Here is a 14,912-nt window from a genome sequence, read left to right on the forward strand (position 1 = left end):
CGGTTTTACAAGTTGCTGCTTAGACCACCTACACTACCCAGACAACACCTGTAAGCCTCTCAACAAAAAAACAACACATCTCTTAACAAAACTTAATCCCAGCACTACAAGTTTGTAAGTTAGATTCAGCAATGACAGAGGGGAAGGCTTCCCAGGTTTCCAAGCCTTCCAACGGATGCTGAGGAATTTACTGGAGGTTTGCATCTGGACCTGTGACAGAGAAGTTTCTCCTCTGTTGAATCGGGAATCAAAATGATTCTCTTCTTCGTTTCATGTCATTCTATACATCCTTTAGCCTTTTCTGTAAGATTAAATATCATCATCCTCCTAAAATAATGACCTAGGTCTTTTTTTTTTTCTGAAAGTATTTCAGTCAAAAAAAGAGACTTAGGCTGTTATTTTGGGAGGATGACGATATACAATATCATTTTTAAAGGCAAACACTGTGTTGTTAATAGGGACAATTTTAACGTCTTTGTGCAGAATTTTGTTCTGCCTCATTCTGACAAATAGGTCAATAGTGTCAACAAACTGCGACTTCTACAGCAGAGAAGTTTAATATTCAAAAGTTATTCTAAATATGAATATACTGATATAAAAATGACAGAGTGCGCCCATCAGAACCACCAGAACTAATTTTAACAACAGTAAGAATGGCGGCTGCTGCTTGATAGCAGACGGACCAAAACAACGTAGTGCTTCATTCTGGAAGGAAACAGTTTGGGACTTTTCTTTTTCTGCCTTTTCTTTATTGTAGAATTGGAAAATGAAGCAGGACCATGTACAGCCATGTTTAATAATTACTGAAAAGTTCATTTATTTCAGTAAATCCACAAAGTTAAACAGTTAGAAAATAATTGGTCTTTATTTCTGTTAATTATGATTTGTTTCTGTTAACAGCTCATGAAAATGTGACATTTAAGATTAGAAAATGACATCAGATCAATAAGAAAACATAATGCAGAAAAATGGGCTTACCAAAAAGCAATGTTTAATACCTGTTTAAAGGTTGTTTTTTTTTTCAAAAATATCTGGGGTTTTTTGTTGTTGTTTTTTAAAGAAGGCAAAAAAGCCTCATCGTATTGGGAGGAAACTAACACTGCACATCTCCTTGAACATGGTGCCTCCACACGGTAGTGGCAGGATCAGAGTGTGGGAGTGGGGAGGTTTCTGTTTTCCGCAGAAGTTTAGGGAGAAATCCTGCTCTGAACTGCGCATGTTCAAAACGAGGCCGTGGAAAGAAAACAGAAGAAGGTTCGTCTGAACTGGAAATTTAAGACAACACAGTTTCTGTTCCAGTGACAGAGCGATGGAGGAAATTGAGGACAGGCTGGATAAACATCAGCGTCCAGGACCGGGACACTGGATAACAGAGAGAGAGATGCTTGTTTTCAGAGCCATCCTTTCCTTTCTGTTTCCAGGTATTCCGGTATTACCGTGGACCTCTGTGAGGAAAGCACCATCATTGAACAGCTCAGTAAAGCGGTTTCCCTGTTACGGTGACTGCAGAACCGCTTAGGTCTGCAAAGAGCTGGGCGGAAGTGAAGCAAAAAAAAAAAAAAAAAGGAAAAAAAGAGATAAATTTCAGACGCAATAAAACTTTATGTCCTGATGAGAGACTTCTCTCCTGTGACACACAGCAGGACACTGGACGCCCCGGCGCAGACGCCGACGGCGGCGCGAGCTTCCTGCCAACACCCGAGCAGCGCCGACACGAGGGAAATGTGTTTTCTATCAGACACGCAGCGCTGCTGAGAGGCGGCAACAAAGTCGAGGAATTATGAGGCCAAGAATGGGAGCTGTAAACATTTCATTGTGTTGCGGCTCGAGGACACGGAGACGGGCGACAAGCGCGGGGTGGACGCGGGCGCTGCCCCATCGCCAAGCAAAGCAGCGCGGCCGCTGCGAGCGAGAGGTCACGCGAGTTCACGGGCTGGCTCAAGACGATTCGGAGGAGAGCCGCGTTCGTCTGCTGCCGCTCGGGCCCGCTCGCTGCTTCCTTTTAACTTCAGCTCGAAATAGATCTTTTAAGCGCAAACCCTAATTGCCTCTCAGATTGAACATAAAATAAACGCATGCATACTTATGAGCTTTCGGTGGCCACAAATTGCAGAGGGAATATCTGTGATTGTGGTGTTAAACAAAGGAACATTGCCTCTCTGCTGAGGCGCTTCGTTCTGATGTACGCACCAATAAAGATAGGGTTCTTGTATTGTGTGTTTTTTTAACAATGTGTGTAAGGGTGGGGTGGGGAGTGGAAGGGTTGTCAAAAACGAAGCTTCTGTTCAGCGATCGGTGCCTTTGTTTTGCGTCTGTAACCTTCACTGGACACCCTGGGACATCAGAAAGTCCTAACGTGTTCCCACGCCAACTAAATTAAAGAAAACGACAAAAATGGAAAGACATGATTTGCTTTTATGTTCTTACAGAAGAATTATGGGCAGAAACCTACGCAGGCTAAGGCACACCCAGGAGATTTAAATAGCTTAGTATTTGTTCCTGACAATGTTCTAAAAAGCAAACTAATCCCTGAGCAGCAGAGGTTGTACCCAGCTACTGTAAGCACCGAAAAAAAGGTGGATTTGTGAGCATTGACCATGTAATTGTGTAACTTAGCATTTTGAAAATACATTTGTGTAATGGGAGCATGCCAATTAAAAAAAAAACTTAACAAAAAAACCCTCTACTTTTTTTATTAAAATAATTGGGCCCTATGTGAGGGGTTTTTTTTTTTTTTGGCTGCATCAAAATTGGTTCATTTGGCAAAACTGCAATGGAAACACTTTTTTCGCATCACACGAATCACATGATCAAAACCGCCATGTTGCCACTGGCGCAGACCAGGAAGAAGAAGACGACAGGAAGTGGTAGGAGGATGATGGCGTGACATGTTTTTAATGACTCACCGTATGAACAAGTGTATTCACATTCGATTTCAATGACACGTCTTACTTAATGGAGCCACTGAAACTGAAATAGTGATTTTTCAACATTAGCGGAATACTGACAAAGTTTTGCGCACATTTGTAATAGAAACAGCTACTGATGCAGAAAAAAACAGTTTATGTGCAACAATGGGTGATTTAAATCTGTTTTGGACTACCATCTAATTCAGATTGTCATTCCCACTTCATAAATTATCAATTTTAAGAAATGCAAACTTCATTTGTGTACCAGACAGGGGTCTGTCTCCTTTCAAAGTTGGGGTATGCAAGTTTTATATATAAAAAACTTTTTTAGATATTATTTAAAACTGTCACTATGCCGTGACAGTGTAAGACGAGACAGATAATCTGCGATAAGATTCAACTCCTCCATCTCCTCCCAGTGCCAACATGAAGAAACACACCATTCCGGGCCAGTCTCTTCACAATCTTTTATGAAAAGTGCTTTGTGAAGCTCTTCACGGTGAGCTACACTAAAATGACCTAGACATCTTTTAAATATGAAACTTTTCACGCATTTTTTTCATACATCAACATTCGTCATTGCATATGTGTGTTGAAGAAATTTGAGCAATAGAACCTCGCAAGTATTGAAACCAATAAGGGGCGGCGGGGGGAAACCAGTAGTCTGTCAAAGCAATCTGAGCCATTCTACCAAAACAACACAAGACTGTTTTTTTTTTTTTTGCCTGTAACTTTTACCTTCCTGTGATTTATGAGTCACCACAAGAATATGTTGAACAGAAGCCAGGGTTTGCAAAAACTTTATTAAGACTGCTGCAGTTGTCTTGGGGGATCTTTTAGCCGACTTTAAGAATCTCATCAAGATCTACTAAAGATAACTGCAGATGGTTGATGGAAAGATAGGACAAAGCAAACATTCCTCATTTCCGTGTGTTTGTTTAGTCTATAGCGCTCATTTAGGTTCCTATAGATGTAACAAGTGACTCTTTCAGGAAACTCAATCTGGTGTTATTACAGCTGAAATGTGCCGCTACAGGGAAGTAGTGCAACACGTGGTTCTTTTCCTTCCAGTGCTGAGACTGGAACCTGAAGAGGAGGTACGAACCGATTCATTTAGCAGGAGCGCCGTCACGAGGGCCGGAGAGCCCGGGACGACCAAAACAAAGGTCACAGACAAGGGCGCACTGTCCAAACACAGCTGTCGAATCTGTGTGTATATCCAAGCATTTGTGTACACACACACACACGCATTCATAGGATGTGTGTTACCTTTGTCCCTAAGGGGTTTTGTGGAGGAGGCCTTAATAAATCCCCAGCCCACTCCCGTTCTCCAGAGAGCCAGCATCTCTCAGCACACATTATTTCTCAAATCCCTGAGCCGTCATTAAAAAAAAGAAAAGAAAAGAAAGACACATTCTGCATTCTTTCTCTCCCTTTCTGTTGCTCCCTCCATCAGCCTATCTGCCCGGTCCTCACTTTTTTCAGTGCCAAGAGTTTTAAAATAGCTGATAGCATTCCTGTAGTATTTGTGTGCCAACCAGCCTTGTATGGGAAATGTCTCAAATCCCCAACCATTCAAAAAAAAAAAAAAAGACCAAAAAATATTAACTGGGTTGTTCGGTTTTGAAAGACGTCAGATTGCTGGACAAACTAAGTGTGTATTCACACCGGCCCTGTTAGGTTGGCTTTAATCAAACTCTACTTTTTTTGCCTCGTTGGTTTGGTTTGTTTGGGGAATGAATGAATGAGGAATCAAATTCTGATGCAGACCAAACTCTGAATTCTGGTCCACATAAAAACCCGGGTTTTGGTTAATTTAAAGTGAACTTTGGCGCACTTTGAATGCATGAATGCCAAGTGGATCGGAGGCCGCTCTAAAGCAGGAACCGGACTAAGATGCAGGGTATTCTGGGTAAATATAACCAAAACAAAGTAGTGTGTGGCGCTAATTTTACCAAAAGGAAAAGAAATTATACAACTTCTAAAATCTGATGCCTCTCCAGTTTTGTTTACATTTCGTGAAGAAAGTTGTAATAAGTGTCTTCTTCAGAGGTTTCTCTTCAGTGGTTCTTGGTGCAGCGCCACCACAGGCGAGGAGGTGAACGGGTTTTTCAAAGGATTTGGTTTTGTGTCACAGAAGGTGTGAAAACAAAAGTATAGAAATGCCCAACCAAGGACTGGACTGGACAAATTGCAAATTTGCTCTTGATGCAACGCATCAGTTTCATACTTGTTCTGTTCTATGTTTGCGTTAGTTGTCCCTGTTAAGTAAATGAATGGCTGAAATGAGAAGAAATATACATTATTGGGTCATCCTGCTGGATGTTTCGGACGCATGAAGATTCAGTTGTTGATAATTCTGGCAGTCAAAAAAAAACAATTAGTTATAGATATTTGAATAGCTCCATAATAACATGCAATGAAGGACTAAATCAAATTAAAAGGTTCTCATTACTTTGATCCAGAAAATCCTAATGTAAGAAATGTTCAAATCTCCTTCTACTTTTGTCACAATCTGGCAGTATTCAGTGGTCTGTTGAATAGGTCAGCACAGTTCAGACTCATTTACAAACGTTGTTTTTAAGCCATCTGAAACATGCTGAACTCAAGTCACTTCTGGCTAAAAATATTTAGTCTGAAAGCAAAACATTTCTGGCACCGTCTGTGAAATAAGGAATCAAGTGTAGATTATTATTATTTTATGCTTAGGTCTCAATAGTAAACCTACTGCAGTTTCACTTCCGATACCGACATCTGAAGTTTAGTATCGGCTGACACAGAAAAACAGCTGAAATGAACAAAAATATATATTTTTTGTTTAAAACAGACAAATGTATTTGATGATAAATTTATTTGATAACTCTGCACCAGTACAGCACATTTAAGTACACCAACAGCTTCACAAATTTGGTCAAATATGCAAAAACAAAATTTTAATTTGTTCAGTTAGTGCAATTAGGAGAATAACAGTCAATAAAAAATAATAAAGAAACTGAAACTGTTGATAGAACAATAGATTGACTATCTTGTTCAAATATGGAAAAATAAAACTGCAACAAACCTTCAGAATGGTTCAGAAAGTGCAATTAGGAAATACCAGATCTAGAATTTTTTTAAATATCGGGACCGATACAGATATTAAAATCGGATCGGTGCATCTTTGATTTAAACTATTTGTTTGTGTGTTTTTGTCTGGTGTTTAAATGTATCAAACCAGAGCAAGAGTAAATTCTCAAAACTCCAGAGCATCTTCTTTCTTTCTTTGCTATGAGTGTGTGTAGTCATGTTACTGGGATCATTGTGAAAACTCAGGAGCTCAGCTGGACGGCCTCAAACCAAACACAAGACTGCATCACTAATCGATCCCCCTGAGCAAGGGGCAGCTTTGACTGAAAGACTAAAACTAATTTTATCCCAGACTTCTGCTCGTCGATGATGACTCAGTGTGGAGTATTTTAGCCCTGTTTAGATTCTTAGAAAACTAAACGTGAATATTACTTTGGCGCTGTAATCATTCATTGAACGTCTGAGCCCATAATTATTCATTTTCCGCCAATCTGGCTCCGTCGGGGAGAAGAAGAAGAAAAAAAAGAGGCAACTCTGTTCCCTGCATTTGGGAAGCTACCCGGTTATTAAAGTCATGGTTTCCTGTTGCCAGCTGGAGCAGACCCAGACCCAGACTTCTCTCCCTGGACTACAGTCTCTGTGGGTTGAGGATGAGGCTTAACCAGGCCAATGTGTGTGCATGCATGGCTTCGTGGCACATGGGCACAGACATGATGGTACGCAGGGGAAGAGTGTATGAAGGTTCTAATCAGAAACATGACTGAAGGAAACACACAGGGTAATAATCAGACCAACCAGAGTCAATATGTCTCAAACAATTCCAGCTCCTCAAAGGAAGGTACAGCTCAGATGAGAGTCAACCAAATAAGTAACAAGTCCAAGCAGTAAACTTTAACAGAGGCTTGTGCAGTCTAGTTAAAGAAGAAACAATGAGCAATATAAAAATGTTTAATGCATTAACATGGCATTATAAAACAACATTAACTATGTTCTTTGACTGGAAAGGGTTTTAAGTACTTTTCCTGGATCCTGTTACCAGGATAAGCAGAGAAAAACAACAAAATAAAGGTGTCCTTACCCTACTGTACCCCAGCTCTAACATCCTCAAAACACTCTTTGGTGAGGGAGTTAATGAATGAGGAGGACTCCACGGTAGCTATTTTCAGTATCGGTGTGGTGTTTAAACTTAAGTCAGAGGAGGCATATAGGTGTAAAAAGCCTTTTGAAAGAAACTTACCGTAATGTCTGTCATCCATTTAGAGAGAGAGCAAGAATTTCAGCAGGTATCAGGAAGGCCTAATCCAGTTTAGTAAAGTTTGACTGAACTGGATTCTGAACCAGTTCTCTGTTTTAACTATTTAAGCTTCAACCTTTGTCTTTAACATGCCAACAGTCTTTCGGAAGCCTCCAAGTTAAGGAAAGTATCAACGTTATAAGGGGAATCCACAAGTCCAGGAGACTCAGTTTGATTAGGGACCAAAACTGCAACATTGTTACATTTTTGGCTGGTGCGGTTCACTTTCACACTGCACTGTGTCAACCAAACCAAACCCCTTGAGCAACTTGATCCTCCCTTCCAAGTCAATGGGAGAAAGCGCAGACGGAGAACTGAAAGGGGATAATAATCGAGAGGAATTGTCCAGGAAGGCTATGGCTAGGCTACATCTCCCTAAATGCATTCGACTTTCAAGGCAAGCCAACTAGAGTTCAATGAAAGTAATGAAAGTCACACCAACAGGGTGCTAACTTATACAAGATAATTATACCGGTATCAAATGTCAACACTGTATTCATTTTGTCTGTTGTTTTAAACTACAACTAAAACCCTGTTTTACAGTGTCTGGTCTTTCGCAAAATTATCCCATCGTCATCCGAGAAGCGACAAAACAGTGACAAATAAAAACGTTTGGCAACCAGAACGTCAAATTGCTTGAAAGGAGGTAAAACTGGATTAATGTTGAGGTAAACTCCAGACCTCTGAATCCTGCAACATCTGGCCACTTTGCATGCTAAACTGCTTAACATTTTTCTTTTAAGGGCCCTGTGCGATTACTGGCCTGAAATGATAATAGCAGACAGAAAAAAAGGAAGTGGGCAAATGATGCCTGGAAGGGTCAGTGCGGACATCGTACCTGTCCGAAACAGCTTTCATAAATTCATCGATCAGGTCATCGTAGGCCTGGCCTCGGACTCTCTTATGCCTCAGCCCGATGTAGAGGGGGTCCTTCAGTAGTGCCTGGAAAATAAATAAGTCATAAAAAAATCAATACATAAAGGAGGTGGAAATTGATACCAGAAATTTCTGGAGACTTTGCAACATTCATTTTTACTGAGAGTCCTGCTGCTGAGCTTGCACACCTTTCTGTGAGACTTCACAGAAATTGCTCTGCAAATGCAATTTACACCAGATCAGAAGCCCAAAAATTACTCAGTGATTCCATGATTGATTATGTGTACTCCTTCTGCTATTTAAAAAAAAAAGAGCAGAAACACATCTCTGCATGAGCTCTGACTAGTATTCCTACAGTTTTTGGACCTCTGTCATGACAGCCATGTGTTATAGTGAGTGAGAGCGGTTCCACCTGTGACATAAATTCACACCAATCTGCAGACACTTCTCAGAGTTAAGCAAATCTTTCAGTCAAACGATATGGTCATGATTTATGAAGAGTGGTGATTATAACTATGCAGCACCAGAAAAGCTGTGTGATCCCTCATATTGTGTTATTTTTGAAAGGAGCGTGCATTGCTTGAAATCTGTAGCTGTAGGACATGAGTTCAGATTGGGGACAAACCGAACCCAGTGGATACAGCAAATCAGTGGGAGGATTAATATGACCTTTTGATCAGAACATCACAAAATTATAAAGAATGAAGGAACACCAATGTGAAGTATGAGGAGTTAGGAACTATATATCAGTGTCAACCATTCAGAAGGAAATGAAAAGAAACAGAAAAGAGTTTTGAGTCAGGTGCAAGGAAAGGTCACCAGTACTTCTTTGACGAATACCTCTAGACCATTTTCACATTCTGTCAAGCTACACACACAAATTTAAATTTTCTGGGTGTAGAGTTGCGTTTCAGACAAAATATTCCAGCTCAGTCAGATGAGATGGAGAGCTTCTGTGGCTCTCAATTGAATTTAGGTCTGGGAAATTCAAACTCATGGTTCTGCTCTGATCTAAATCATCCCGTTGGGGTTCTGGCTGTATGTTTAGGGTCATGAATCTCCCACTTTGAAGTCTTTGACAGCCTCCAACATATATTCTTCCCAGCATTGCCATGTATTTAGCTCCATCCATCTTCCCTTCAACTACAACCCACCTCTCTCTCCCTGTTCAACTAAAGTGCTCTCACAGCAAAGTGACAACAACACCATGCATTTCCAGCTTGACTGTTGAGCTCCATTTGTTTTTCAACCAGCTCTGTCCAAAAGGTTCAAAGCATGATCAAAGATCAATGATCAATGATCAATGTACATGGCCCGTTGTTTTAGGTCTGTCTTGTTGGGTTAGCGTTACATTTTTGGATGATATAGCGCTAACTCCAACACCTGGGACGTTATCTTAAAACCTAACCCTACTTTAGATGCCTCTACAACTTCCTTCCTGACCTGTCTACTTTCTTCCTTGTTCTCATGATGTTTTTTTCCCCATGTTCTCTAACAGACCACTGAGGCCTTCACTGAACAGCTGCATTTAAATTGAAATTAAACTACAACAACATGGACTCTATTTACTGACTGGGAGACTTCTGAAACAAGATGTTTCCGCAGGATTTAATTTCAGAGTATGACAGTAAAGGGAGAGGAATATGAGAGTATTCTATCACCTGATAGTCCGGTAAACTTGGTTCAACTGGGGGAAAAAATTGCAACACTTGTTACATTTTCAGCTGGTGTGGTTCGCTTTCAAAATGCGTTGTGGAATAATTTAAACCCTTTGAGCAAGTTGTTCGCCTCCTTTGCATGTGGTGGCACGTTTTCACGTTTTGTCCAAAAGGTCAGTGAACTGCTCTGCAGCTTAGTCATGCCGTACTGGCATAGGCAGCTCTTGCTTCTAGACATGTCAAATTAAAGGCTGCCATGAAGATGGGCTTGACTTTGAGAAGACATAAAGCAAACTTTCCATGGCATGGTCAACAGTCAGTACATCCAAGAACAGCTCAAAGAGCTTACCCTGGACATTTATTTAAAGATGGCAGCTCATTTCCTGGCATGTCCTTAACAGATAGTTATAGGGAGGGTTTGGCCGAGTTCATTGGTAACTAAAGCAGGGGAAACCTTTTTCTGGTAAGTAAGTAAAATTTATTTATGTAGCAGTGTCATTATGGCGTTTCTCAAGGAAACTGGTTTTATGTCATTGTGAGATTATAATAAGAATTTAACACAAGCGATGCAAGAGCTTGGGAAAGAATGAAAAACTCGATGAAAGGCGGTGGATTCTATGAGTTCATTTAGAAATGGGGACCAAACCTGCTTCATGGGTGAAAGAGAAGAAGCCCTGAGTGGTTTTAAAGTGGTCCGATCTCATTGACCTGTGATGAGCTGCTGACATGAGTTGTCTTTCTGTCCTAGATTATCTTCTGTTATTTGACTGAGCTGTCCTTTCTATTCTACAGGCCTCTTTCTCTTGGAAATCAAACCTCTCATGAGAGGCAACGCTATCTTTGCTCACTAAGACAACTACAGTATTGTCAAAATGTCAGCTTTATATAGCAATATGATGTGTTAATATTAATATTTAATCTATTACTTTATTCGTCCTGCTTGACAAAGTTTCTTGTAGTGAAGAAGTTTATGTTACAAATTGGGCTGAAGCCTTTAATCTCAGGAAAGAGATACAAGATGTCATGAGATCCATAACAGGCAAGAACTTTAGCTGTAAAGTCCCATCAGTGATCCACTTACAAACAGCACATTGTCCAGGATCACATGGTACACTAATGAGCCAATGTTTGCGCTGAACTTGGTCCTAGACTGAGTTCTGCCTGTTTCGCTCATAATTTCTCTCTGACAGTGCCAGCAGGGCACAAGGACAGGAAGACATCTAGAAAGACGTCATTTATTTTGCACAGACTAAGAAACTATGAAATATGAGGTTAGAATTACAGCTTTGGAAGTGCTGAAAGATTTTATTGCTTTGTACTTTAGTTAGTTTTCAAATGTAACATATAATTAAAAATGGACATCTTTTGGGGCGTGCTGTGGTGGCGCAGGGGGTTAGCACGCCCCATGGTTGGAGGCCTTAGTCCTCGGCGCGGACGTCGCGGGTTCCGGTAGTCGGGACTCCCAGTCCCGACGACCTCTTCCCCCCCTCTCCTCGCCCTCTTTCCTGTCTGCCTACTGTCACAAAAATACGAGCCACTAGCGCCGCAAAAACTCTTCGGAGAAAAAAATGGAAAAAAATAAATAACTAAAAAATCGACATCTTAGAAAAACTAAGATTAGGTTTGAAAAGGATTGCTAACCGCAACACCATGGAACATCGGATGGCAAACGGACAATGCTTGTTTTGGTTATTACCTAAGAGGGGCTGTTTTTCGAGGCCACCAGCAATGCATTGCCCGTAACTCTGGTTCACTCCCATCACTTCCATGACTACTTTGGGCTTCAATGATGCACTACAGATGCAACATTGTCCACACGCACGTATCTTCACCCAAGTTTAGAAATGTTGCTATCGAGTCAGGCTAATTTTTTCTTATTCTTCACTATCATTTTCAGGTCTATTGTTATGTGGGTAATTGGAGCTGTGAATGATCCCTCCTGTAATCCAGGGAATGAGGATTAGCAATGAAAATTTGTGGTGCAATTGTTTCAAAAAGGTCAGTTTTAAAACTGTACCTGGCTACTCTATGCCTCAAAACACGTCGCATTCTGTGCAACCTTGTTCAGATTGACCACCTCCTCAGTACCTGGGTAGGCAGGCTCTCCTTCATAACAAGTAGGTTTCCATCTTCCATGCAGTAAGGTTGTTATAATATCCATTGAAAAAAATAAAATAAAATCCTGCAACAAACACTGTAAAACTATGTGCCTCTGTCCTACAAATATAAATGCTAACATACATGCTAACCAGCTGCTGACTTTACAATTACTGCTAAGATAAACTGTCGCCTGGCTCATTCAGCGAAAACCACAAAGTAAATAAGTCCTAAAACCTTAAATCATAAGTTTGAAGAAAAGAAACTTCAACATTGTGGGATCTGTCTGTTTAAGTTCTTGGATGTATTCATAACTCTCTATTAATCCCTACACCCACTCAAGGACAAACATAATCCTGTAATAGCAGTAATTTGAATAATTAGCCAAAGCAACCACTGCCTCGTACCCTCCCTCCCGCTCTTCCCCCATTATGCGTCCAGAATCGGGGCTGCAGACTGAAGCAGGTTACCAAGAGGCCACATCCTAGCCTGCCGTCTTCGTGAGGCTAGTCGAGAAGAGCTACACACACACTCACACACACACGCACCCCCCCACCCCCACACACACTCACAAAGCAGCTCCATTTATCCAATTACATCCCATTTAGCTTGTCATCCCTTCAGAATGGCAGAAATAAAGAAACCTCAACCAGGGCTTGGCAGAATACAGTGAAATCTCAGTTATAAGCATTTGCAGGGCAGAAACCAGGAAGCCCGATATATGTGCGCCTGCATGTATGTGTGCACGGTGTCTTGCAAAAATATTCATACCCCTTTAACCTTTTTGGAAACTTTAATGTGTTTAATTGGGGTTTTATGAGCTGTTAGTTTTTATCCCCATGCAAGACGTTCAAGACTTTGGGTTTTAATCGAAGAACTGAGAAACAATTAGCTGTGCCACGGAAACTATTGCATGCAGATTACACTTGCACTTATTTATGATCCAAAACCTTTCCTCATTCTTTCTAAGAGTTGTGCAGATTTTTTTTATGAAGTCTATCTGAACTGCACAAAGGTAAGGACTAAAAACTGAAACAGACTGATGACTGAAAATGGCCAGAAGCAGTATACATGTGCTTTAAACTGTTATTTATTATATATATATATATTTATTTTTTGTTATTATTAAAAGTTTGTTATCATAAGTTAAATTTGTGTTGTGTCTATGGACCTGAGGAAATGGCCATAAATCTAGAGAGAGAAAATCAAGTAGAATTTTGGGATGGAGAGGCTCATAAAGAAAGAGGTCAAGAGCTGCAGCAGAGTTACTGCAAATGCTGTAACCCTGTAAAGATTGAAAGCTAAAGTGGATGATTTGGCAGACCAATGAACAATTTTACTCAGTTAAGTTTGAACGCCATTAAAATAACTGACTATTGTATCTTTTGTGTGGTTTTTTTGGGGTGGGGGCTAATATGCTGGTATTTTTACGGCTGAAATGGAAACATTTCCTGTAAGCCAAATACTAATTAAATGATCAATGGGAAAGTTCCGTCAGATTGTGACCTTATGATTGATGAAAAACTGTCTGTTGCCATAACCCAGAAGGCGGCATAAAAAAACACAAAAAAATTAACCAATTACCAACTGCTTTTCTCTAAGCTGCTTTTCAGCACAGACTGGCAGAGAAAAAAAAGGTACTTTCCCAACTGGCATGGGCAGAGATGCTTACCTCACCAAAGCACAGAGTGTTTCCTGATTGTAAACTGTGAAATGTGTTAGCTACACTTGGCTGACCTCTGAAGCATGACTAAGGAGGAATAATAACTTCACTTCTTTTTAAAACAACTATAGCCTTGTTAAATATATAATATACAGTTGTGTTTGGATTTCCTCCCTCCCCCATCGGATCATCAAATGCATCTTTAAAAATCAGGCAGAGACAGTTTGAGTGAATTCAAATGAGCAGTTTTGAAATGATTCTTTTATTAAGGGAAGAGGTGGTCTAAGACCGTATTGTTAGGTTGTTGAATTCTGAATAAAACTGGATTCTATTTAGGGTGTTCAAGTAGAAAGGGCAGAGCAAAAGCACCGCACTTCTCACATTTTGATTTGTGCTGAATTTTTAACACCACGTCTCATTTTTGAGACGTCACTGCTTACCTCGTTGTCTGTGCCGACATCCAGCGTGACGGGCAGGCACTGCTGGGGAGGCATTCCCCCACAGGCCGTGTAGAGGGCCAGCTTCCCCACTGGGATGCCCATGCCATGGCAACCCAGATCTCCCAGTCCCAGGATCCTCTCTCCGTCCGTCACACAAACAGCCTGTCAGTCAACACAAGTCAGTACGGTACCACATTACTCATTCCTCTATTAGAACTCTCAGCTAACATATTTATTCAGATAAAACAAGGAAATACTCTAATGTCCATATTTCGCATATTTAAAAAGAAGCTATTTGATTTTGACAAATTAAACAGTGGCCTAGATTTGCCTAAAAATCCCAAAAAAATTCTCCATTCTCTCAGATCTGGTATGTATGTTCACGCATGTTTCCCCAGCAGAGTTTCCTCTACGTGTAATTGATGGTGCCACCACACCTTCAGAGTGACGTACACTTTCTTTTTCATATACGTTATAAAATGGGGAAAATGTTTTTATATATTTATGTACTGTATATAGCCTACATTAACGCACTTATGATAACCATGATCATTAAATATCATTAGATATTAAAATGTACTTTTAGAAAAAACCACACTGATGCGTTGCTAACACCAGCTCCCGCCTGTCTAACTGCAACGTTTGTAGCGCTAATTGGGTTTTGCCCAATAAGTTTGGAAGTTTGGCTTATAAACATCTCTAGCACATCACTCCTGAGACTCACAGCCTTGTTGGAAAATGGAGCAAAAGCCAAAAACGTCAGAAAATGTACATTTCTAACTAGAGAAGTCAAATCATACCTGCAGAGAGTATAGATGTATCGCTCACGAGCGATTCTATTCTTTTGAACGGCTCTTTGTTGTGAACGGCAGGACTCCAGTCTCAGTTAGAGCTGCTCTTCGATTCTTT

The 14,912-nt window shown here is 40.6% G+C and overlaps 1 protein-coding gene across 2 annotated transcripts in view; it reads right to left on the reverse strand.

The window, feature by feature from the left end:
* me1 (malic enzyme 1, NADP(+)-dependent, cytosolic) overlaps window positions 1-14,912 on the reverse strand; it is an 89,232-nt gene that overhangs the window by 9,061 nt on the left and 65,259 nt on the right. For both annotated transcript variants that reach the window (XM_028018604.1, XM_028018605.1), the window contains 2 exons: window positions 14,004-14,165; window positions 8,108-8,211 (listed from right to left, as the gene is read on the reverse strand). In XM_028018604.1, coding sequence (XP_027874405.1) covers window positions 8,108-8,211; window positions 14,004-14,165 — 266 coding nt within the window. The remainder of the gene's footprint in view (window positions 1-8,107; window positions 8,212-14,003; window positions 14,166-14,912) is intronic.

The sequence above is a fragment of the Xiphophorus couchianus genome, chromosome 5, assembly GCF_001444195.1.
Source record: "Xiphophorus couchianus chromosome 5, X_couchianus-1.0, whole genome shotgun sequence".
NCBI classification, from domain to species: Eukaryota; Metazoa; Chordata; class Actinopteri; order Cyprinodontiformes; family Poeciliidae; genus Xiphophorus; species Xiphophorus couchianus.